We start from the raw sequence: 23,751 nt of genomic DNA on the forward strand, positions 1-23,751 counted from the left end.
ATAACAACATGCCAATGCTTACTTTACCTTATTACTTCCGTAGCCCCACCCAGTAGCGGTGAGCAGTGAGATGGCAAGTAGAGAGCAGGTCAGTCAAGAGCAGAGACCCAATCATAAAAGTGGGCGTTTACTGTCAAGCCTTAAAGGAGAAGCAGCACCGAAACCGAGCATTTCTGAAAGAGGGACAAATGAGGGTGGAAAAGTAGATGGATGTTTTTGTTTTTTGTGCAAATTTTTTTACTGATATTAAAAGTGAACCTCAAAGAACATTAAAATAATAAAAAAAAAAGCCATGTCATTGCCCCTTTAAATGACAGTAGGTTATTTTCACCCTTGTCTGTCTTCTCTGTAAAGTTCCTCTTTGCATTAAAATGTTTATCTAGACTTGGAGTATATCAGTTGGTTCTCAATTATATGGGTTGGTACGCATTTGTACCGCGGTTCATCTAAGGGTAAGGGAATGAAGTAGGGGGGCGTTCATCAAAAAAGGTTGAGAACCACTGATATGTCGTTATAGCCCTATGCTTTCAATCCTGTATGACTTTGTCTTCCATGGAACACAAAAGTAGATGTAAGGCAGAGTGTTAAGTGATTGGTGACTAAAGCTAACATTCTGCCTAACATCTCCTTTTGTCTCCTTTGTTTTGGAACAACATCAGTGTGAGAAAATGATGACAGAATTTTAATTTATGGGTGAACTATCCCTTTAAGGTAACGACTCCATGTGCTGATTTTTTATAGTGTATATGACCAACAATATATCTCTGTTCATGTGTATGTGCTGAGCCTGCCATGTCACCCATGATTCTAAAACGAATGGAGTAAATGATGCAGCAAGCAGGCAAAGCAACCCTGACAGTACTCTATGGTTTTTCTAGGACAGTGACATTCAGAAGAAGATCGACTATGAGATCCGGATGCGTGAGGGGGCGTGTAAGCTGCTGGCTGCCTGTTCTCAGAGGGACCAAGCACTGGAGGCCTCCAAGAGTCTCCTCACCTGCAATGCCCGCATCATGGCCTACATGTCAGAGCTCCAACGCATGAAGGAAGCGCAGGTCATGCAGCGGGTCGCACGCAGGTCAGAGGTCACTTTCAGTACTTTTTGATTTATTTCAGCTGAAATTAATTTAGTTTAGTTTGTATCATCTTAACAAACTTTGACTAGATGTGAAACACTTTATAAAAGCTAAATGTATACTTCTGTTGTACACGTTGCTGATCGCTCCTCTCACAGTATGCATGAAACAAATTTCAAGTTTTATTGGTCACATACATAACCATACACAGTACGACATGTAGTGAAATTCTTGGTACGACTTTTCTCCCCACAGTTTAAACAAAAAAATAAAATAAATATATATATATTAGATAGATAGATAGATAAAGAGTAGAAATAGAAGAAAAAAAATCTAAACATTTAAGATTAAGAAAAAAAGATTAAGAGATTATGGGAATATATACTACACAATAAAATAGGAGAAAGAAGCATAGTCTGCGTGGCCTGACTGCGCACAGCCCAGATTTTCTTGACTCACAGACGCATTCCTCATCTATGCACATCGTCGGTGCATGCACCGGCCATTGACTGTACTAAAATCACAAAGCAGCTGTAATGGGCATGCGTTGAACGAGTTTGTATTCGCTCGCGGTCAAAAGAGTATACTCAGAAAGGCAACGCGGTCAACCGGGCGCGATCTGATCCATAATGCAGAAAGACGAACCCGGGAAGAGTATACCCGGGCCTTAAAGGTGGTGACAGTGTACTGTTTAAGTCATATACAACAAGGTTATCCTTATGATCACAACAGATTAGACAATAAGCTTTTTTTTTTTTTTTTACATTTTGGCAATGTTAGAAAATGTACAGTATAACTGGCTAGTGGCTATATGTATGTTACATATTATGATTTGTGTCTTGTATATGTTTGTGTTCAGCTCTTCTGATGCAGGTCCAATGGATGATCGATCACCATGTAAAGGCAAAGTAGCAATTTCAGGTATGTTGATAGACCAACATTGCAGCCAATCATGATTAATTTAATATCAATAATAGAGTACACTTGTGCACAAGTGTTTACATACAAGTGGTTGTGTGATTGTGTATATATTTGCTATGTAATCAAAATAGAGTCTGTTCTTTTATTTAAGAACCTAAAACAAGTGCATCGTAACATTCTTTGATTCAGATTTTGATTCTGTATTATACACAACCAGTCAAAAGTCATGAACTTTTCATCTAAAGGTTTATGTTAAAATGCTTGAAAATAATTTTGTAGACAAATCTAAAGTGTGGCTATGTATGAATTTCTTTAAAAGTATGAGTAGAATGAGATGGATTGGATGTAAAAGCAGCAAAGTTTCCCAGCATACATACAAAGTTTTAAAAAAGCACCCCAGGTGGATCCCTTATGAATTTGTTTGGGCGAATGCTCAGAGTGTGCAGAGTGGTAATCTAGGCAAAGAGTGTTGAGTCAACTTTGAAGAAACTAAAATATAAGCTGGCTTGGATTTGTTGTATTGGTCACTGCATTTCTAATCTTCCATTTCACCATTATAAAAAATGTGGACAAATAAAAGAAAGAAAAAAGAATTAGTAGGTGTGTCCAAACCTTTGACTGGTAGTGTATTTGTGTAAATCATGCTTACCAGTCTGTTTATGTGGGTCACTGAGAACTAAATCACACCCCTGCTGTTTTATATATCAGCGCCTGTGTTTTCAGTCTGCTGTGGGGCTGTTTTACAAGTCATCCTCCCCTCTTCAATGTCTGGATCTTTTAGAGCAACCAACCCCCTTTTATCACCCCATGCTATTAACTCCCAGTTTAAACTGCTTGAGTTCCCAGTTCAATCTGTGTTGGAGACCTGTAGGACTGATACTTTGTAAATGCTGTAATTATGACATCATTACGAAGATGCCCATTATGAGGGTTATAGAGCAGTCACACACAAATACTTTTTTGTATGCATAACACCATTGTGCCACCACACAAATGCATCCAGAACATTTATTCTTTTGTTCATCCCACGCTTCTGATGTTCCCTCACACCTCCATTTCTCTGTCGCCCATCTTCTACAGTAATGATCCTATTAATTATGCCCTAACAGCCTCTTCCTATTAATTTAATGAAGTTCTGCTGCAGTTACAACAAGCCTAATTACACAGATGTTGAAGTGATGAATGTGGTCTTGATGTAGTGGGTGGGCTGCTGCGATAATTGTGATTTATACTGACTGCCAGCATGGCATAAGATAGCAGATGTGTATTTGAGGCGTTTTGTGGTCTTGATTGACACTGAGTGACAGCAAGCATTGGTTCCTGGCAGCTGTGAGTGATACTGTGTGTGTGTTTATGTGTAATAACCTTGTCTGATTGTCTCTGACCTCCGACTTCTCTGTGTTGCAGATCTTCGGATACCTCTAATGTGGAAAGACACTGAGTATTTTAAGAACAAAGGAGGTAACAATCTGTTTTCTCTTCACTCCAATATGCAAGTTAAATAACATTGCAGTCTTGTATATTGTATTGTAATATTGTACATTGAATCTTATTAACCCCAAGCAAGCAGTTACAAAGACACAAACACAATATGGAAAACTATTCAAATGCATTGTAAATACAATACATGCATTACCAAGATAACGAAACACACATTTATTTATCAACCATTCAGGCCCAGCATAGTCCGCTGGGTAAATCAATTATTATTACTGGCATTGAAAACCCTATTCCAGACAACTGTGACTAATGTAGTTTAGCATTAGGTGCCTGCAGCAGCTGAAAGAGGTGACATTATCTTGATGAATATGTATCAGTAAAATGAATCCACATGCATGTGTTGTTCTGTCATGGGAAAGTTTTCGTATGTGCATTCTTTTTTTTAATGCATCTGGGATAATTACATTGTATGTAAATGTCAGAGACATTTATTTTACATTTATGCATTTGGCAGACACTTTTATCAAAGCGACTTACAGTGCCCTTATTACAGGGACAATCCCCCTGGAGCAACCTGGAGTTAAGTGCCTTGCTCAAGGACACAATGGTGGTGGCTGTGGGGATTGAACCAACAACCTTTTGCTTACCAGTTCAGTGCTTTAGTCCACTACGCCACCACCACATTGGGCATTTAAATAGCCATAGAAATAAAATAAGCGTTAGTACAACATTATATCAGTCTTATGTAGTGTTGAATTTGGTGTGTGACAATTAGTGTTGCTTGCTAAGACATTAAATGCTGTGCTACAGACATGAATGATACTTAAAATCATGTAGCTTGTTAAGGAGTGGTGCGCTACTACTTTTCAAAGCAATCAGAGTTACAATTTATTTCTCTCTTTCTCTCTCAGAGCTGCATCGGTGTGCTGTCTTCTGTCTGCTGCAGTTAGGTGGTGAGATCTTTGACACAGACATGGTGATGGTGGACAGGACCCTCACAGACATCTGCTTTGACAACACGATTGTCTTGTGAGTGTGTGTTTGAGAATTACTAGTTGCTTTTTAACTTTTCCACACATGCTTAATCCTTGTGTGACCACCAAATATTTATGGTCAGTTTGCATTAAAGTGTGTATACATAAATGTGGATAAATCAAAGCATAGCGACATTTTGGCAATGATTTTCCAAATAATATATTTTATCTTGAATTTGCAGTGTATACTGTATATAAATGTACATCTGCACTCTATTGATGTTAAACGTATAAAATTCCCCTCTTTACAGTATAGTTCAGCCGATGTAAGTGACATGTTTGTGTCACTTGTCAGTTATTAGTGAGTGTGTAATGACTAAACTGGATGTTCTCTGTGCAGTAATGAGGCAGGCCCAGGGTTCGAGCTGCGGGTTGAGCTGTACAGCTGTTGTTCTGAGGAGGACTACTCAGCAGGCAGCACACCACGGAAACTGGCCAGCAAGTTGAGCTCATCTCTGGGCAGGTCAGCGGGAAAGAAAATGAGGGCAACCATGGAGCCCGGAGCCTGCAGCCCCAATAGCAATGGAGGAGGAGCCACAATTCTGCTGCCTGTACCCTCTGTACCGTGAGTGTGTAGAAACACACACACATACATTTGTAAAATGTATTTGTCACACCACAGGACTTTTTAAGTGATAGCTTACCCAAAAAAATAGAAATTCTGTCAGCATTTACTCACCCTCATGGTGTTCCAAACCTATGTCTTCTGCCCATTTGTGTTCCATGGAAGAAGAAAAAAAATTATATTGGTTTGAAACAACATGAGGCTGAGTAAGTGATGACAAGATTTTCATTTTTGGGTGAACTGTCTCTTTAAAATGAATAACGGAAAGCAAAGGATAACTAAAAATGGTAAAATATTTAGAAGAAATGGTGATTAGTCACTGGACCTCTTTTATATATATGGTACTGTGCAAAGGCCTTAGGCACATAAGATGCTTCACAAAAGCATTTGTCTTAAGATGGTAATTTTATCTTCAGCTTTAGTGTGTCAATAGGAAATATAAATGTTAGACTCACAAACATTACTTTTGCAAATAGAATAGAATAGAAGAACAGGGAGCCCTGCAACAGATGTCATGGCCCTCACAGAGCCCCCCACTGAACATCGAGTCAGTCTGGGATTACAAGAAGAGACAGAAGTAATTGAGACAGCCTAAATAGATAGAAGAACTGTGGCGAATTCTCCAAGAAGCTTGGAACATCCGATCTGCCAACAACCAAGAAAAACCGTGTCCAGGTGTACCTAGGTGAATTGGTGCTGCTTTGAAGGCAGAGGTGGTCACACCAAATATTGATTTAGCTTTTTTATGTTTACTGGACTTTGTATGAATTTAAGTGATAAATGAAAACTATTTATGGCATTATTTTTGAAGACATCCTCACTATGCAACATTTTTCACAAGTGCCTAAAACGTTTGCACAGTACTGTATGTTAATATAACCTATTAATCTTGATGCAAGTTGATCATCATGGACATGTTATATGTCAACTACCTACATACACAAACATAAAATCTTGTACTCAACACAGTGAATGTGAAGGCCTTGTTGCACACCGTTGTATGAAAGCAAGAGAGGTGATTTAAAAAAAATATATATATATATTTGCATATACCCCACCCATTTCTCAATGTGTTCTGTGTGTATGTGTCCATTTACAGGGGGCCCAAATATCACCCTCTGGCTCACACGACCCTCAATCTGTCTCATGTCCAAGACAGCTTCCGCACACATGACCTCACCATCACAGGAAATGGTGAGCTGCCAAACCCTCTCTGATCTCTCTCTCTCTCTCTTTCTACCACTACCTTATAAAACCCCTTTTTAATGTCAATATACAGTAAGTCTCTGTTTGCAACCCATTTTGCATCTTTAATGTGATGTATTTCTGTGTGAAACGGGATATTTAATGAGAAATCATGAAGGGTGGTAATGTAATTATTCAGACATTGATTGGATAGTGAAAAGTTGCCATTACATACCAGAATTGAGCCAAACCTGAACTGCATAGTTATTTTGATGTCACTTAGCCTATTTCGCCTAAGTGACATCATTTGAAAAGTCATTTCAAGGAAGAGTAAGTTATTACATTTTGATTTAATATTACAAGGATATTACATCCCCTAGGGGTTGGATGCAACAAAGCTAAAGAGAACGGCTCCCGCTCAACCGTCAGACCAAATACCAGAGGATAAATATAACAATTTATGTTTGTGAACAGATTTTTGAAAAGCAGCAGGGAAAAAGACTTCAGGATGACCCCTGGTCCAAAACAATCTAATAAAGTAAAAAGAAATAAACAGCCTGAAAATATGAAAATAAAAATATAGAAAGTCTTGCCTACCTATTTTAACAAAAAAAAAAAAACAGAAGTAAATCCAACTAACAGGCAAGTCACCCCAACAAACCTGACTGCTTTAAAGGCAGAACGCTAGTCGTGGTTTCAAGCGTTAAATCACAAACTTCTTATGAAGTTACTGCTCTCAGAACTAACATAGCAGAGAAGAACACTCTATGTCAGCTCGCTTCTGAGAGGCCACGCAGGGATTTTATAAAACGTGCCTTCAGGAACCACCAGTCGCTGTCACAAGTTGGAGCTAATTTGCAAGTCGGCGGCACCTGGAACAGACAAACACTCAACACAAATGAGACACATCCACAAACACACAGAGAAAGAGAAAAAGTACCAAACATACATGCACGAAATAAGACAGAACGTAACAAAGGACTAAAAAAATGCCTAGGAATAACGTTCCAAATTGAATGACCAAGAACATGAGTAACTCTATATTTGAAAAACATGTCAAAACACTGTGCAAGTTTAATGTTACACACAAAATTAAAGTGAGATAAAGTGCTTTGTCTGATGTAGAGATTGTAACACTTGGATTTTATATAAAGCACATTAGATTTATGACATGCTAGTTTTCTTCACATTGCAGGTAATCAGTTACAGACACCGTACATCTACAGGCCGTGTGTGTTTGTGTGTTTGTGTGTTTGTGTGTGTGTGTGTGTGTGTCTGTCAGATTTACTCACGCTCATAAACTTTCTAGGATGGCTAACCATGATGTGTAAAGAGCAAATAAGAGGTGCTTACGACTGTCTTTATGTATGAGGAGTTATTGCTGACAGTCTGTGTGTGGGTTGGTCTGTCTGGCAGATGATAGTTTAGTTTCCTGTAAAATGTGTACTAAGAATATAAAATGCCATCTTGACATAATTTGAATAGCTTGTGCTTACTAGGTTTTGAAATATAGATTCTAACTTTCAAAAATCATACAATTTTGTATTTTTTTGCAGTAGGAGTGTTATTACTTGGACTCTCTCATTCTCTCTCTCTCTCTCTCTCTCTCTCTCTCTCTCTCTCTCTCTCTCTCTCTCTCCCCCCAACTCTCTCTGTAGAGGAGTGCTCTTACTGGTTGCCTCTTTATGGCAGTGTATGTTGTCGTGTGGCTGCTCAACCTCATTGTATGACACAACAGATGATGAGTGGCTGCCTAAGAGTCAAAGTGAGTAAAACACACACACACATTGGTGCGGCTATCCTTATGAGGACTATCCATAGAAATGATTTTTATACTGTATGAACTATAGATTATATTCCCTAACCCTCACAAAAAACTTTCTGCATTTTTACATTTTCAAAAAAACATAGTTTAGTATGGGTTTTTTTAAGCAATTTGAATTATGGGGACACTAGAAATCTCCTCATAAACCACATTAATAGTATAATACCCTTGGAATTACCAGTTTGCAACCTAAAAAAAGTCCTCGTAACCCCCCCCCCCCACACACACACACAAACACACAAACACACACAATATTCAGTTTTCTTGTGCTAACATTCTCATTCCTTCTCTCAAGCTTGGAGGTGAGCCACAAGGCTGGACAAATGTCTATGGTGTCTTAAAAGGGACAAATCTCTTCTGTTATCATCAAAAAGAAGACATGGAGGCCAATGTGGAGCCTGTCTTAACTATTGGTATTAACAAAGTAAGCCACATTCAGTCCTGCTCTGGCTATTTTAAGCACACTCGTTTATGCACATGGTATCAGGGGCTTTGTTCTGCTTTTTGAAGTTTTATGAGATGTTTTACATCATGAATCTCATAACAGAATTCCTCGAAACTATGGATTCTTCTCTTAAAAAAAAGAAGAAAAAAAAAGAAAGGAAGATGTTTAACTAGTATTGTGAGATACACAGCTGTCAGAACTTTCAACATTGTGTCACTAGATTTGAAAAGCCATTTTGCTTGTCCTGTATGGGGTCTGGATCTTTCAGTGTCCCTAAAGAGCCACATGTCATGAGCACAAAGAGCTCGTTTTAACCTCTGAGAGCTGCACTATGAGTTTGCACATTCCTCAGCTCTCAGGTGACTACTGTGCACTGGACAGATTTACTTGTGCTCTGCTGTCACCTATTGGTTTTAACTATAATGACTATTAAGTACTGCAAAATCTGTGAAAGAAGGATATTTGTCTACAGTTCAGGTATTGCTGGATTTCTTACTTTAAACAAACGTTTATGTAGAACTGCATGTAATTCAGAATGCTAAAATGAAAAAGTGCAAATGAAAATCCTGAATCTTATTACATGCTGCTGAAGGGATAATTCTAATTTAAGGCAGTGGTTCTCAACCAGGGGGCCGGGACCCACTAGAGGGCCTCAGCACACTTCCAAGGGGGCCTCAAGTTGACTTAAAATGTATGTAAAATAAGAAATATTAAAATAATGAAAATAATTCAACTTAATTAAAATGCTAATGGTCGCCTTCAATATCGTCTTGGACAGTGGGGGGCCTTGGAGTCAAAAAGGTTGAGAACCACTGATTTAAGGGATATATACAGTCTATATTTTGCAATAATGACCTGCTTTCTGTACATTATCTCACGTATAATGTAACGAGTAATGACTTAGAAAATAAATGAATGAATTAAAATGATTTTATTATGAGAAGGGACCGTAGACTGACATGAAAGACTACGAGAAAATAGCACAGCTGTAAAGGAAAGCGACTGCCTAGGATAATGGTTCATTATACATTACTCTATTATTAATATTATATTTTTAATAATTTTATATTGATGTATTTCATTTTTTGTATATTTTTGTTTGTTATCATTATTTAATATAACTGTTAACTTTGATATAGTAGTTTAACTACTTGTTAGTGTTGTTGTTGTTTGTTTCAAATTAGCCTACTAGTATTTAGCATTGAATCTTGATAAAATAGCATCAAATGTTGTCAATTAATCAGATGTTACCTTGTTATAATTTTACACAAGTGTATTGAAAAAGTGTTGTTTTTCCATCTCAGGAGACGAGAATACGAGCAGCAGAGAAGGACCTTCACAGCAAGGCACAGAATATCTGCATCACTAACCAATATGGAGGAGAGGAGGTGACACACACACTAACGGCAGACAGCAGAGAGGACACACAGGGCTGGATGGAAGCGTTCTGGCAACAGTTCTATGATATGAGTGAGTAAATGACTGTAACTTAATGGAATGAACCACTGTTAAACCCCCTTAACTGTGGTAAAATCACTTTTACCTGCAGCATCAAGTGGCTTATCACTTTTATTAAACAGTGGCAACAGCAATATGCTAAAAGACACAATGTTCAGTAAATACATTTATTAATAATAATTCAATAAACAATTCATTTTGATTGTGTGCTGTTAATGGTTGCCAAGCAATTTAGATGGATTTGATATAGATGGATATTCCAACTGTTTTACCACAGCTGAGAATACACATGCTCATCAAACCATATTACATCTATTGTTTAATTTGTTGCAGTGGCTTAGATTTTGTTGTTATTAGTTAACACACAGAATATTTTTGTAGTAAGAAAAGCTTTGATGGAGGCATCGCTGCCACTCAGTCAAAAGAGACCATATTAAGACTATTAAAGTTGGGATGTTTTATACTGTTCTAAACAGCATTACATTATTTTATAGAGTGCTTGATGTGTGAGCATCCTTGCGTTTGACTAAAGCACTTCTGACCTCAGGTCAGTGGAGGCAATGCTGTGACGACCTGATGAAGATTGAGTTGCCTTCACCACGGAAACCTGCCATAGTCACGCCCAAACAGGGCTCCCTGTACCATGAGATGGGTGAGTGCGTTCAGACAACTTTTATATACATTTATGAAAGTTCTATATTTTCACAAGATACACACCAGCAGTAATATAGAGCATATATATACTAGATATATACTGTAAGATAGACTAGACAGATACATTAGACATATACACTATATACTCTATACACTAGATATATATAAGACACACTAGAGAGCTATATATAGAGACAGATCGTAAAAGAAAGGATACAGAGCATGAATAACACAGATCTGTCTGTGGATCTAATACTGATGTGTGGACTGAAGTGCACGTTCTATTCCTCTCACAGATCTGAGCCTCTTTATATGAATGTATCTCTTTTAACTGCTACTGTAAATGACAAAGCTGTTGTTTCTGACAAACTGACACACTTTTCTCTCTCTTTTCCTGTCATCCTTTTTCTTTATTATGCGGTTTTAATGTCCGTCTCTTGTCCAATCTTTTTTCCCTTATCTTTCCCTTTGATCCACACTTCTGATATTTCATGAACTCTTGCATTTAATTCTGTCATTACTCTTTGCACCAATGGTTTTCTTCCAAACATCCATCCCATACATTCCCCACCCACTGTATCATTATTTGGTTCTCACATCAACACTCATCTCCCGCTCCCTCGCTACAACTCCACATTTGTTCCCCCTTCTTGCATTTTGCTGCCCCCTCCTCATCAGTGGCCCCTCTTTCGGCCCCTGCATCCTGTGAGGGGCTCTTGCTGCAGGATAACGCTGTCTCTGCTGAGATCCGTGCTCTGCTCTCCTCCTATTACAGTGACAGGTGAAGTAACTGTAATGAGCAACGTTACCTAACCTCCGCCTCTTCCCACATAAGGCTGCTATTGCTGAGTCTCAGTGCTGGCCTTTTTTATCAGTTGAACCCCTGTGACCTAAATTAGATTTCAAATAATGTGCTAACCTTTTAATAAATACAATGAATAATACATTTAATTATTCACCGTGTTGTATATAAAACCAGAATAGATTTGATGTTAATTTTACACATTAAATTGTTTTTATCTATTTCATTTGGCATTGGCATTTATATCATGATTTCACAATCCTCCTGCTGTTCAGTCATGACCCCCTAGGGCAGGGGTGCTTATTACGTAGATCGCAAGAGAATCACTGGTCAATCTCGATAACAGGTCAAAATGGAAAGAGAAGAGAGAAAATATTAAAGATTGACTTTTTTAATTCCACACTTCTGTAGCCACGTGCTGTTTGACTGACAGGCAGCTTTATGTGTGTGCACTTGTGCGGGTGCTCCGAGAGTGCTCATGGTAATGCGGATAAGTGTCTGAACAGTCAAACACACTTCAAAAGTCCACCCAAAATGTCCGTCTTGGTGTGGTATTAATGTAAACAGTCAATAATGAAAGGCTACTGCTGTTAAAATTAAAGCTGTTAAAAAAGCATTGTTTTCTTAATAAGATATTTGTTGTTGTTCTATTATTTTTTTATTTCTTTCTATTTATTGCTTACATTTTTTATTCATTTGTTTCTTTGTTCTTATTTTATTACAGACAGTTGACTTGTCTTGAATAATTACTGTGGTATTATTTGTTGTGGTATCAAAATAGGAGTAGAGAATCGTCAAATTTCACTACCGACTATGTAGAATATTGTGTATGGTAGATCTTGCTATAACAACATTATGAAAAAGTAGCTCTCATTGCAAGTGTGAGCACCCCTGCCCTAGGGATTCTGAACCAGTTAGCTAGTTTGAACAACTCAGTCTACTGACTGTTTTTGCAGACCTTCTGTATGAGGTCTGTCACACTCACTGATTAAGAATGAAAGAGATTAAACAACTAATTTAACAACTGCCTCCGACATCTCTCTCAGATTCCGTTCCGTATTGCAACGTCCCATTTTAGCAGCAAATCAACATTAATCGTGCAGAAATAATAACAGGAGTATTATTATAACATAAATGCGCAAAAAACTAGCATGTAATGTTAAAGTGTTTGTATACATTGCTTCAGTAATTATTCAAAGTAAAAATTCAGGAATAAAATGAAGAACAAAGATGCAAATTAAGTAAACAGTTCTTGAAGTTTTTAAGGTATCTTAACAGCAGCATCACATATTCAGTTAACAGTCAGAAAGGTACAAAAGTAATTCATTAATACATTAGTAATTAGTATACATTAACACTGATTAGATGCTGTCCAAATTTGAACATTTTTTTTTTTTAGGGTGCTTTCACACTGACACTTTTAGTGTGCACCCAGGTTCGAATGACGTCAAATTTTGGTTCGTTTGGATGATGTTAACACTGTTTTCCAAACTCTGCTGTGCATCTGCATACCACACCTCAGTCGGCTTAAAAAGGTGGTCTGGAATACAGTTCATGTGAACTCCGGCACGGTTCACTGCTGATATGAACGCAGTCATACCAAAACGTGGAAGTGAACCGCTTGTGATGACGTATAAAACACGTCTTTGCAGGCTCCCGATCGCAATTATTGTTATATTATGCATTTCTCATGGTATAATGCATTTCTCTTAACTGCTTGTCTCCAAATAAATCCCCTTTAGATAGCTGCTCACATTCTTTACATCTCTTGCAACGCATCCGTGGGCTCGCGGCTGACAAACTAACATTCATCACATCATAGCACAATCAATGCATCCGTGGCAGACAAACAGAGTTGTTCAGTGCATGTAAAGTTTTGGTGGTAAATCCAAAGAGATGAATACTTTAAAATCATATTGAAGCTGATGTCTTCTTTAGTTGTTACCTAGTTACAGTGGTAAACAGCTGTTGCTTATACTCACATTAATGATGCAATCGGACTGCGGTTTGGACCCAAAGAATATGATGTGAACAGAGACCAGTAGGGGCAGGTGGAGGGGGTAGGAAACAAACTTGGGTTCGGTCCAAGCCACCAAGTCTAAAAGCACCCTTATAAAAGGGATAGATCACTCAAAAATGAAAATTCTGTCATCATTTACTTACCTTCATGTTGTTCCAAGCCCATATGACTTTCTTTCGTCTGTGACACACATATAGACATGTGCGGCTGTATGTTAGTCTCAGTCACCATTCACATATTTTTTTCTCATGCAATGAAAGTGATTGGAGACTGTCATTTTGCCTAACATCTACTTTTGTTTCACAAAATAAAGCAAGTCATATGGGTTTGGAAAAACATGAAGGTGAGTATTTTTGGGTGAACTATCCTTTGACAGGACAGGCATTTTGACTAGGAAGTGCATTTGACTGTTCACGTGCACAGTTGCATAATTGCGAAACATGAGTGCTCTTAAGAATATGTGCTGGAATAAGCATGTGGTCATTCAAAAGCAACCGGCCACATGCACTGACTCCTCCTGATTCTAAAACAAATTTGTAAATGAAGCTTGTGACTGAAAATCGGCTAGTGGAACACCAGCCTCAGAGGCATCAGCCGAAGTGAATTTATTCATCCTGTATAGAAATATAAGTTTGTCATCGTGGGACCTGTTTTTCTTCCTTTGCAGTTATTGACACCTCTGATGACATCGGAACGGTCACTGACATCCTGACACGTCGTATTGAGGAGTTCGAGCTGAGGGCGCAGCTCGCAGCGCCGCCTCATTGGATGTCCTCGTTCGAAGAACAGCCCCCAAGAACTCCCATCAATCATCAGCACCACCGTATCATGCACCTGCCCCCGCACTCACCCAGCCCTCACCTGCACAGCCGTCAGCCTCGCAGCCCACAATGCCACCGAACCCCCGGTATTCTCTCCTCCAATGCCAGCCTCACGTCAGACAGCGAAAGCCCGGCCAGTGCCAGCCCATGCTTTCGCCAGGCATGGTCCCCCGACACCTCTTGCTCTTCCAGCCACATCCGCCCCAGAACCCTCTCCCTGGATGCAAAGCTCTCCACTCTGCGCAGTCGAGGCTACGGTGGCTTCCAGTGCACCTGCCAGCCTCCATCTGCTGGTTCTCTGTCTCCTCGACCCACTCAGACTGCTCTGTCCTGCTCCAGTTCAACTTCAAGCAACAGCTCAAGTGAGGGAAGCAACAGCCAAGAGTCAGAACTGGGCTTCTCCAGACCGTCCAGTTCACGACGAAGCCTCAGGAATCTGAGAGCCAAGCTGGACCCCAGGAACTGGCTACAGAGTCAGGTGTAGCTGTCATAATTTCTACAATCAGAACTTTTCTGATACATCACAGCCTCCAAATCTTCCTGTGTCCCCCTGGAAAGAACTGGAATTTCTGAGGTCATGCATGCTCAATGGCAATCATTGCATCTTCTTTATATCTGAGAACAATGACAGGCAAAATGTTTTCTTCAGTGCAGTCACCACAATGGGAATTAGATTGCTATTTACAAAATACACTACTACATTGTCTCTACATGAAATGCCCATTTATGTGCAAGACTTGCAACAAACAGATTTTTTACATTGTGAAATTATTTTCATGACAGTTACGCACATTTTACCCGTAAATCTCTAGGGATCCTAAGTCTTTATAATATTCTCATTTGCGCAATGTGGAAAAAATTATATTATTATTTAAATTGTAAATTATATATACATCATAGTAGTACTTCTTTGGAATGCCTTTGATTTAAAAAAAATAAAAAAATAAAAAATTACAACAGCATTTTATTTATTTTATTATGTTGGGAAAAGATGACTGTGTTATGGTAATGAGAATCATCATTGAAAACAATGGGAATAGTAATTGTCCGGACGCATTACGATAATGAGGATTGGCGGGTAAAATGTGCTTATGTGTCCTCAAAATAAAATCACAGTGCCAAATATCTTTATGGTCCTAAATGAACCGTATGCTTCATTTTCTTTTTGTAAAATATAATTTCATATTTTTTAGTAATGCTTTGGGCTTAAATATGACCAGAACATTTTCTTGACAGGTTGTGTGAGAACCCTTGTGTGGTGTTGCATTAAGATTTGTCTTCACTGAAATTACTGAAATAGCCAAACCCATTCATTAGAAGAGGGTGTCCACACACTTTTTGCCATGTAGTGTAAATTACTCAGAAAGAGAGAAGTTCTGCCATGCTAGCCTCTTCTAAAATTCTGAGGATTAATCATCACTAACATTAAAGACTTGCAAATATTACAGGATGAATTAATTTAATTGAAACATTTTATATTAATAGTTAAATAATCCTACCAAGTGTGAAAGTTAGCTCATCACTGATATTCCTTTTTAACTTATTGAGTGACACCTTTAGCATTTCAACTTGCAAGCAGAAAGTTTTCTAGCAGACCGTCATCAATTTTAATTATGCACCATCTGTGACTCGTTAGTTATATGAATCAATCAATGACTTTAACATCATACAGCATAATTGTTACAAAATGTCTGTTACAGTTCATCACGAAATACTCTTTGCATGGCTTCAATACACTATGCAAAGGTGCAGACGTCTCAAGACTCTATATTCAGGTTTTATAATTACATGGGATAATGTGACTCTGTTTACTACTTTTAACTGTTATGACCTCAGGATTACTGTACATAAGTTATTTCACTCTGTAAATGTGAACCCTATATTGAATCTTGTAAAGTTAAAGATTAGAAAACTCATAAACCAGGATTCGACACAAGCAATGGTTAGAATTTTGGGTTACAGCCGGGTGTTTTTTTTTTTAATGGTGCTTAGTTTTGAGCCAGTAAAAGCACTGTGTGAAGGTTTGCAAAGGCATTACTATGCAAAGCTACAACAGCTCAAAGTGGATTTCATTTACAACAGAGGTACATGCATTACGTTAAGCTTGCATTATTTCCTCATTAAAACGCATTATATGCTTCTAAAAGCTGATTTTCATTCCCCCGTGTCTCAGTGTAAAGTCTTCCAGCTTTGGTCTGACAAATTGTCTTTGTTGACCAGGTGTTATTTGTTTTAAGTGGTCAATGTTTAAAATATTAGCAATATTAACAATAATAAAAGTCTAGCTGGATAACTATTGTTGTGATTTCAGTATATTGTCAGTTGTGGAGTTGCAGTCTATCTTGCCATAACAAAAAATTAACATTTCTGAGACAGGTTAATGCAGAAAGAAAATCTGCATAATATATTAGGTATTCAAACCTGAATTATATGTTAGATTTGAAATCAAAAATCTGAGATGGCAACTTTTCTTCCTTTTATGATTACTTGTATAATGTATTATAAATGTCAGAAAGGTGGAAGTGTAGACAATATGGACTAAACATCCCTCTCAAATTCAGAAGTAATGAAGAAAAGGTTTGTTTTAGTACTATGATGACACCGACTTCAGAATTAACAAATCTCAAGTGATAAAAGAGCCACTGACTTGTATAAGTCATTCATTCGAACACTACTTGTTACTGTAAAGTTTTGTAATTTAGCATTTTCATTTTTGCTTTTACTAAAGTTGTATTTTACCATATTAATTTTTGTTATAAATAAAATTATATCTAAATATTATCATCTCATGATTAAAGCTCTAACTTTCCTGGCATAACATTGAATGGGTAACCTGGAGGCGAATGCCATTTCAGCAGACTGTCTGTACATTGTCTTTGGAGAGAAAACTCATTGATCATGTACAATAACAACACATTGTAAAGAATTAAATTAAAAGTAAATGCAACAGTTTTGTGAGTGTGTAGCTCTCTTTTAATTCTTGCAGTGCTAGTGTCAAATAACTTTAAAAGAAAATGAAAAATATAAAGGTGCAATGTACACATAGCTAAATATTCAAGATGGTAAACTCATTATGACACAAATTTGTATGACCCAGTAAAGTGTATGCCTTTAATCCCTTTAATTTTACCTCATGCATGAATATACATGTATTGAATATTGGTTTCTTGATATGTGATATTCCATGATACTCAAAATAATATGAAAGCAGTGTACTGACTATGTAGGACATTAAGAATATAAATCATTAATGCAACATGTGAAAAAGCAAAAAAAACTTTTAGCTAAGAGGTAAGAAATAAGAGATGACTAATATAGAGAATAGAGCAAGCTAAATGGATTGGTGTGATTCTTGTATTGTTTGATACTGCATTCATACACTGAACATTGTCTACTGAAATCCATAAAAGTTATAAGGGTTAAAAGGATTTGACAGACCCTCACGAGGAAATATATCTATTTTCATGTCAGAGATAAATAAATTACATAGAAAACCAAAAATATGTGTATTCTATAGTATTTACACAACAGTGAATGTTTGGAAGAATTTAATTTTGGAGAGAGAAGATTCAAGGCAACCGTTTAAAAGAACAAAGACAATACAACTGCAATAACAATTTACAGAACGTGATGTGCCTTTTTCTAGGGCACAATGTTGGGAGAGAAGGATTATGGCCTTACCAAGTTTGGTTCATTCACACCACTATTTTGAACCCAAATTTCTGAAGATAAAAAAAGTGACTATTTGACAACAAATTTTTAACATACTGGTCTCTAACAATGACTTTTAGTGTATTTAAAGGTTTACGCTGTACAATTTTGGCCAAGATTTTGCCAACTGAGACAAATTTTAGGGATTGTAAAAAATATTCTCTCATTGTACAGCAAAATTGGCAGTCTTTACTCGCTTAGCATGACACGTTCACCAACGGTCGATTAATGGCCTTAGCAATAAATCTGAGCCTCCGACAAAGTTCTGGCAGTGTCACAATGTGACTTTTCCTTCGATGGCCAGATGACAAAACTCCCAGTCAGCGGTGCCGACCGAAACGGCTGTGTATCTTATAGTCTGACATAATGTCGCTCAGTGTGCCATGGCTTTTACCCAAGATCTCACTGGGAGATCATATCGTACAGTCTGACAAGCAACAATCGTAAAGGACCCTAAAAATCATACAGTGTGCAACCGGCTTAAGAAACCAATCGCATTGTTAAACACAGCTTTAGAGAAAACATGGCATGTTATGTCAATACAGATTACAACAAGTCTCATAATTAGGGCTGTCAATCAATTGAAAATATATCACTGGTACTATGAGAGTACCTGTTCTGAAACAAAGTTACTATCCTCAGGGCCTTTTAATTTGTTACTGTTAGAATTATGTGTACAAGGCCACAAACGGTGCTCCCAATAAACATTTTGACCTCCTTTTTGGTATTATTTAGCACCTTAGTAACAAAGGTGAAATAATAAATGATGAAATGTGTAAATAATGCATGTGTGTAATGTGCAAAAATTAATATTTGTGTACATTTCTAACCGAAATTGTACTGAATCAGTATCTAAGCTCACACTGTGTGAGAATTATCCACAGTCTTGCAGTTGATGGTCACTTAAGTCATAATAGTTTACTTTGGCTGCTTGTTTTGAATTGTTTTGTTGAATTGAATTGTTGGCCAAGTTCTGCTTATGAACATTTTACTCCAAAACCCTTTTCATGTGACACTTAAGTCTCAGAGTACTTGGTACATCCTCATTGACTGGGTTTTGGGGTTCTAAGTCCCTGAGAATTGACAAAAAGGGGGGGTAGAAATGTTTTTAGATGGTCTCTACATAATTGGCAGGGAAGAGACCCTGGCGTCCATCTTTGCTGGAACCCCTCCACCACGCTTTGTCGATTGTTTCTACATCACTGATGATGTCACCAGGTTCAAAAGAGATTTCTGTTTCATCCTCTGTCAAAGGACAAATGACATAATTTCATGTTTTCATTTTTGTCTGTATAAATACATGTACAGTATATCAACATAAAACAAATTATACAGTATAGCACTGCTGTTTAAGCAAGCAACACTAACCTGCTTGGTAGTCGTACAAAGCTCTTACACAAAGAAGTCTGTCTGGTGATGACTAAGATAAAAGGGAGAACAAAATCTGATTGAGTATTTTTATTACATTACGATGTTTTTAAGTAGGGTTTAAATTTTTTTTATCTTATTCATTAATTCAGATAATTCAAAGACATTATTATTGTGGCAGACGAGTAAAGCATTACCTAGACAATTCAAAGAGTGACTTTAGATGTCAATATATTATTAGGTTTCACAGTCAAACAAAGCATGCCAGGAGTGATGCTTAGGTATGAAGCAATTACCACTGGTGCTTTTTGGATAAGGGATCTTCTATTCAAACAGTAAAGTTTTAGTCCAAGGTACTCAAAATCGGGTATAAATTTAAAAAGCCTTTATTGAATCATGGCTTCAAGGTTAAAAAAAACGCATTGCGGCTTAGAAAGCCTTAATCAGGGCTAATTTGGTTTAATTCCATATCACTGAACATAATCCTATCACAGGCCTACAGTCCACAAGCAATCCATTTTATATTTGAGTTTATCAGTTTGTACACTTGGGCTGTTCTCACAGGACACGCGCTCTTGTGATCCTTCTGTGCACATCGTCAGACGCTTTTAGAGTGCCTCAAAGTGGTTGCTTCGAGTTTCACTAGTTTTTTAGTGTTTCTAGCCATAAACACTGTGTTTTTATGATGCTGTGTGAAGTTAAATTTAGTCTCAAACTTTAAAAAAAAAACAATCTCAAGACCCCTGCATTTTGTTCCATCTAGCTGTCTTTAAACACCTGTACAGCTGCACGATGCCTGTACAACTTGAGCTGCGCTGACTGCCCCCTGCTTACTGCGACCCTTAAAAACATGAAGGTGGTATTTCAAGCTTAAATCGCTCCAGGGCCATAACCACAGTAATTTCCAAGGGTGCAAACTATTCACCATTTTGCGAAATGTGCCGTGTTGCATTGAAAATATGTCATGTACAGTTTGTGATTCGTATGTCATTCATGTGAATGTGAAAACATTAATGGAGTAGTTTTCAGCATATCAGGCTTAAGACAAAGAGCGAATGTGTGTATATTATGAATGAACTGAATGAATGTGGTAATCTGGAAAGCTTCTGAAGTAGCTTTTTTAGAAAATTCACTTGAATGTGTTGATCTATAAAACACAAAGTAAAGCGTTTTCACCCAGATCAGAACTAGAACATGGCAAGACCTGTGACTTTTGCCTTCCATTGAGTTTTTAGATTGCGGCAAGGAAAATGTGTTAGATTTCTTATGCAAATATTATTAGGTAATAATTTACAATCAATTTAAGATTTTCTAAATAATTTCTTTATGTCTTTAATTCTGGATTTTGTACAGCATCTCTTAAGAGTCTTCTTTTAAAAAAGACCATTTTATTTTGAGTATGTCCTTGTCAGGTCTGTGCTCAAAAAAATGAGCCACCAGTTAGAGTAGTTCACCTAAAAATGGAAAATTTACTTTTACTCATTTACTCACCCTTATGTTGTTCAAAACCCATATGCTGTTACTTTTTCTTGGAACATAAAAGTAGATATTCTAAGCAGCTCTATTCCATAGAATAACAGTTTATAGTAAGCAGGAGCTGTCAAGCTTCATAAAGGACAAATACTATAAAGCTCAATTAAAGGTTCAGTATAAAGACATCATAACTGTAGTCCATATGATGTGTGCACTATATTCCAAGCTTCTGGGGCCATACAACAGCTATGTGTTATATGGACTACTTATATGTTATTTTAATAATGAAAAAAAGAAGATAAAATGATCAAATTTTAGGTCTTTTATCGCATTGAAATCAATATCACCATTCAGCATCTTTACTATTTTTAAGAACCACAAAGGAGCATTATATTTGTGACCAGAACACCCGCAAGTCCCCATCCTCCAAAATGTTACCCCCCCCCATGAATTAACGTGTTAAATCAACAATTTTAATGCAAATTTTGAGATTTATGATTGTTTATTTTTGTTTGTACCTCGCCATTCTCAGTCACCAACTCAGTCTGGATTTTATCTTCATCTTCACGATTAACGGTGTAACAGTACCTCTCAGGTGTGCTTTGCTCAGATACATCAACATCCTCTCCTTAAAACCAAAAAGCAAGTCAAAGCTCATCACAAAGGAGTCGACAAAACTTTATAACCATCACTGATAACTTTATCTGTAACATTACCTGTACCGTTTACTGGTCTGCCACATTCTGATTCATCTTCTTTGGTCATCAGATTATGCTCTGATGTGTTCCCACACAACTCTGGATACATATCAAGAGAAACATGTCAATCCCACCCAACTAGAATAGAAATATTCTGTATCTCTTTATATTGTGTCTTAGTGTTCCTGTCACCTTGGTACTCTAGTAGATCTTCATCATCCTCATCATCTTCTGAGACCTCTTCTAAGGTTGGAACCACAGGTCTGGCTGGCTCAAGTCCTGACTGCTCTACAGCTGACTGGAATTCCTTGGATTTAACAGCAGGCTGCTCCTCAGATTCTGGTTCCTCCACAGAGTCTAACTCTGGTTCCATCTCTTGCTCCTCAACTTCCTCCAGGGGGCTGATGACACTGTTCTCATCCACTGGCTCCAATTGTTTTTCTGCTGCTTTCATTGCACCTTCATAATCTGTGGTGATCTTGGTAACTGAAGATGTAGTTGAGATGGCTGAAGGTTCCTCTGGTTCCTCCACCTCTTCTTCATCTTCTTCAACCAGAACAGTCTTGGCAGTGAGGTGAACTTCTGACTGTAGTTCACACAGCATTCGAGAGCCAATTACAAGCTCTGAGAGAGATGTTAAGAATAACAGTCAATCTACACACAAAATAATTGCCGCTTTCAAACTGACACCGCAAAATTGACTCAGTCAATGTCATGAGTTTGTGGCAGGACAATTTGTTTGTTCGACCAACTGCAGATGGAGGGAGTATTTGGAAATACGTTTTGAGAACTGATTTTTTTTGCTATTCCTTTTGGCGACACTAGTGTCACAAAAATTACACACTTCAGCTTTAAAGGAAAGTTTTGGGTAAACTAAATTGACAGAATTTGTGGCTTAATGTTGATTGCTACACAAAATAATTTCAACTCTTCCCTAGTTTATTTTAGAAAAAGCAGAAATTGCAGTAACAGTAAGTCACTTACAATGGAAGTGAATGAGGCCAGTCCATAAATGTTAAAATACTCACTGTTTCAAAAGTATAGCCACAAGACCTAAACATTATATATGTTTACATGATGTTAGTGTGATAAAATCAATTACTAACATTATCTGTGCAAAGTTATCCAATATTACATCTTCGTTGTCGTGTCAATGTAACGCCGGTTAACCCTGTAATCTGCTTAATGCCGTTACACAGGTAAATCCACTTTATTACACTAAAATCATGTTGACACATATAATGTTTCTGTATTGTGCTATACTTTTGAAACAATGTGTATTTTAATGTTTATGGACTGGCCCCATTCACTTTGTGTCCCTTACACTAACAAATTCTTTTTTTTTTAATAAACGAGGGGAGAGATTGTTGCCAAAACATTATGCCACATATGCTGTCAGTTGAGCTTAACTTGTATTAAACCCAGAACATTCTTTTAATGTGGAAGGGACAGTGAAACCTTTAGCTGAAATTGAGCTTTTGGTTGAAGTTAATTCAATAATTTATTTATTTGTTTGTTTGTTTAGCATTTATTTTATTTTTCCCAGCGCTGTTGAAGCCACCTGCTTTAGACCATTTGTTGTTGTTACATAAACTGGTGTGAATTCATTAAACTCACCCTTATCGTCCAGTGTGTCATCAGAGAGTGGAACTGGAGGCAGTTCTGGTGCAGTAGCAAGTTCCGCTCTGCTAATGTCATAGATGAATGTCTCAGACTTATCTTGATTCCCCAGCAGCTGTGGAGATGCAGGGGAAGCTGAATCTGGGGCTTGAGGAGCTGGCCGGCTAGGTGGTGATGACGGGGATGGAGGGGGTCTAAAGACAGGCAGACTGGGTAAAGGCGACACTGGTGGGACAAAGCGCTGGACGGGTGATGTGGGAGGAGATGCTGCAGATGTTTGAGGGTGCTGTGGTGAGGGGATTGTACGGAAGGATGGACTGAGCGGGGATGCAGGACGTTTGAAGGGTGTGGATGGGGTGCGAGAGAAGGGAGACTTTATAGAGGGACTCAGAGGGGAAGTGGGACCAGAAATGGAGCTGGCCCTCTCAAAGATGAAGGCTGTGTCTGTCAAACTGCGCTGATAGCGACGAAATGGAGATTTGACTGAGGACGAGAACAAAAAAGAAAGTCAAAAGGTCACTTTGAACTACTATATATCGGCCACAGTGATTAATCAGGCAATTTTGGGGTATTTTGAGAATACTGGCAATAACCGATCACAGTGCACACTGCTGATTAACAAAAGTGATCAATAA

At 37.8% G+C, this 23,751-nt stretch overlaps 2 protein-coding genes across 8 annotated transcripts in view; one reads left to right on the forward strand and one right to left on the reverse strand.

Moving 5' to 3' along the window:
- LOC127434854 (rhotekin-like) overlaps nt 1-17,198 on the forward strand; it is a 100,561-nt gene extending 83,363 nt beyond the window's left edge. For 4 of the 6 annotated variants that reach the window (XM_051687878.1, XM_051687888.1, XM_051687903.1 and 1 more), the window contains exons 2-12: nt 879-1,078; nt 1,936-1,997; nt 3,405-3,458; nt 4,349-4,466; nt 4,812-5,036; nt 6,136-6,230; nt 7,880-7,986; nt 8,342-8,470; nt 9,796-9,961; nt 10,497-10,601; nt 14,093-17,198. In XM_051687878.1, the coding sequence (XP_051543838.1) occupies nt 879-1,078; nt 1,936-1,997; nt 3,405-3,458; nt 4,349-4,466; nt 4,812-5,036; nt 6,136-6,230; nt 7,880-7,986; nt 8,342-8,470; nt 9,796-9,961; nt 10,497-10,601; nt 14,093-14,730 (1,899 nt within the window). In that variant the 3' untranslated portion in view covers nt 14,731-17,198. Of the gene's footprint in view, nt 1-878; nt 1,079-1,935; nt 1,998-3,404; nt 3,459-4,348; nt 4,467-4,811; nt 5,037-6,135; nt 6,231-7,879; nt 7,987-8,341; nt 8,471-9,795; nt 9,962-10,496; nt 10,602-11,281; nt 11,389-14,092 lie in introns of those variants that run through there. The other 2 variants (XM_051687911.1, XM_051687922.1) reach the window with 2 other exon arrangements.
- LOC127434840 (drebrin-like protein B) overlaps nt 17,197-23,751 on the reverse strand; it is a 44,218-nt gene continuing 37,663 nt past the window's right edge. The window contains exons 11-16 of one of the 2 annotated variants that reach the window (XM_051687861.1): nt 23,114-23,599; nt 21,689-22,120; nt 21,515-21,595; nt 21,317-21,426; nt 19,326-19,377; nt 17,197-19,202 (exon numbers count right to left, since the gene is read on the reverse strand). In XM_051687861.1, the coding sequence (XP_051543821.1) occupies nt 19,066-19,202; nt 19,326-19,377; nt 21,317-21,426; nt 21,515-21,595; nt 21,689-22,120; nt 23,114-23,599 (1,298 nt within the window). In that variant the 3' untranslated portion in view covers nt 17,197-19,065. The remainder of the gene's footprint in view (nt 19,203-19,325; nt 19,378-21,316; nt 21,427-21,514; nt 21,596-21,688; nt 22,121-23,113; nt 23,600-23,751) is intronic. The other variant, XM_051687867.1, reaches the window with a different exon arrangement.

Source organism: Myxocyprinus asiaticus, chromosome 4, assembly GCF_019703515.2.
Source record: "Myxocyprinus asiaticus isolate MX2 ecotype Aquarium Trade chromosome 4, UBuf_Myxa_2, whole genome shotgun sequence".
Classification (NCBI taxonomy): domain Eukaryota; kingdom Metazoa; phylum Chordata; class Actinopteri; order Cypriniformes; family Catostomidae; genus Myxocyprinus; species Myxocyprinus asiaticus.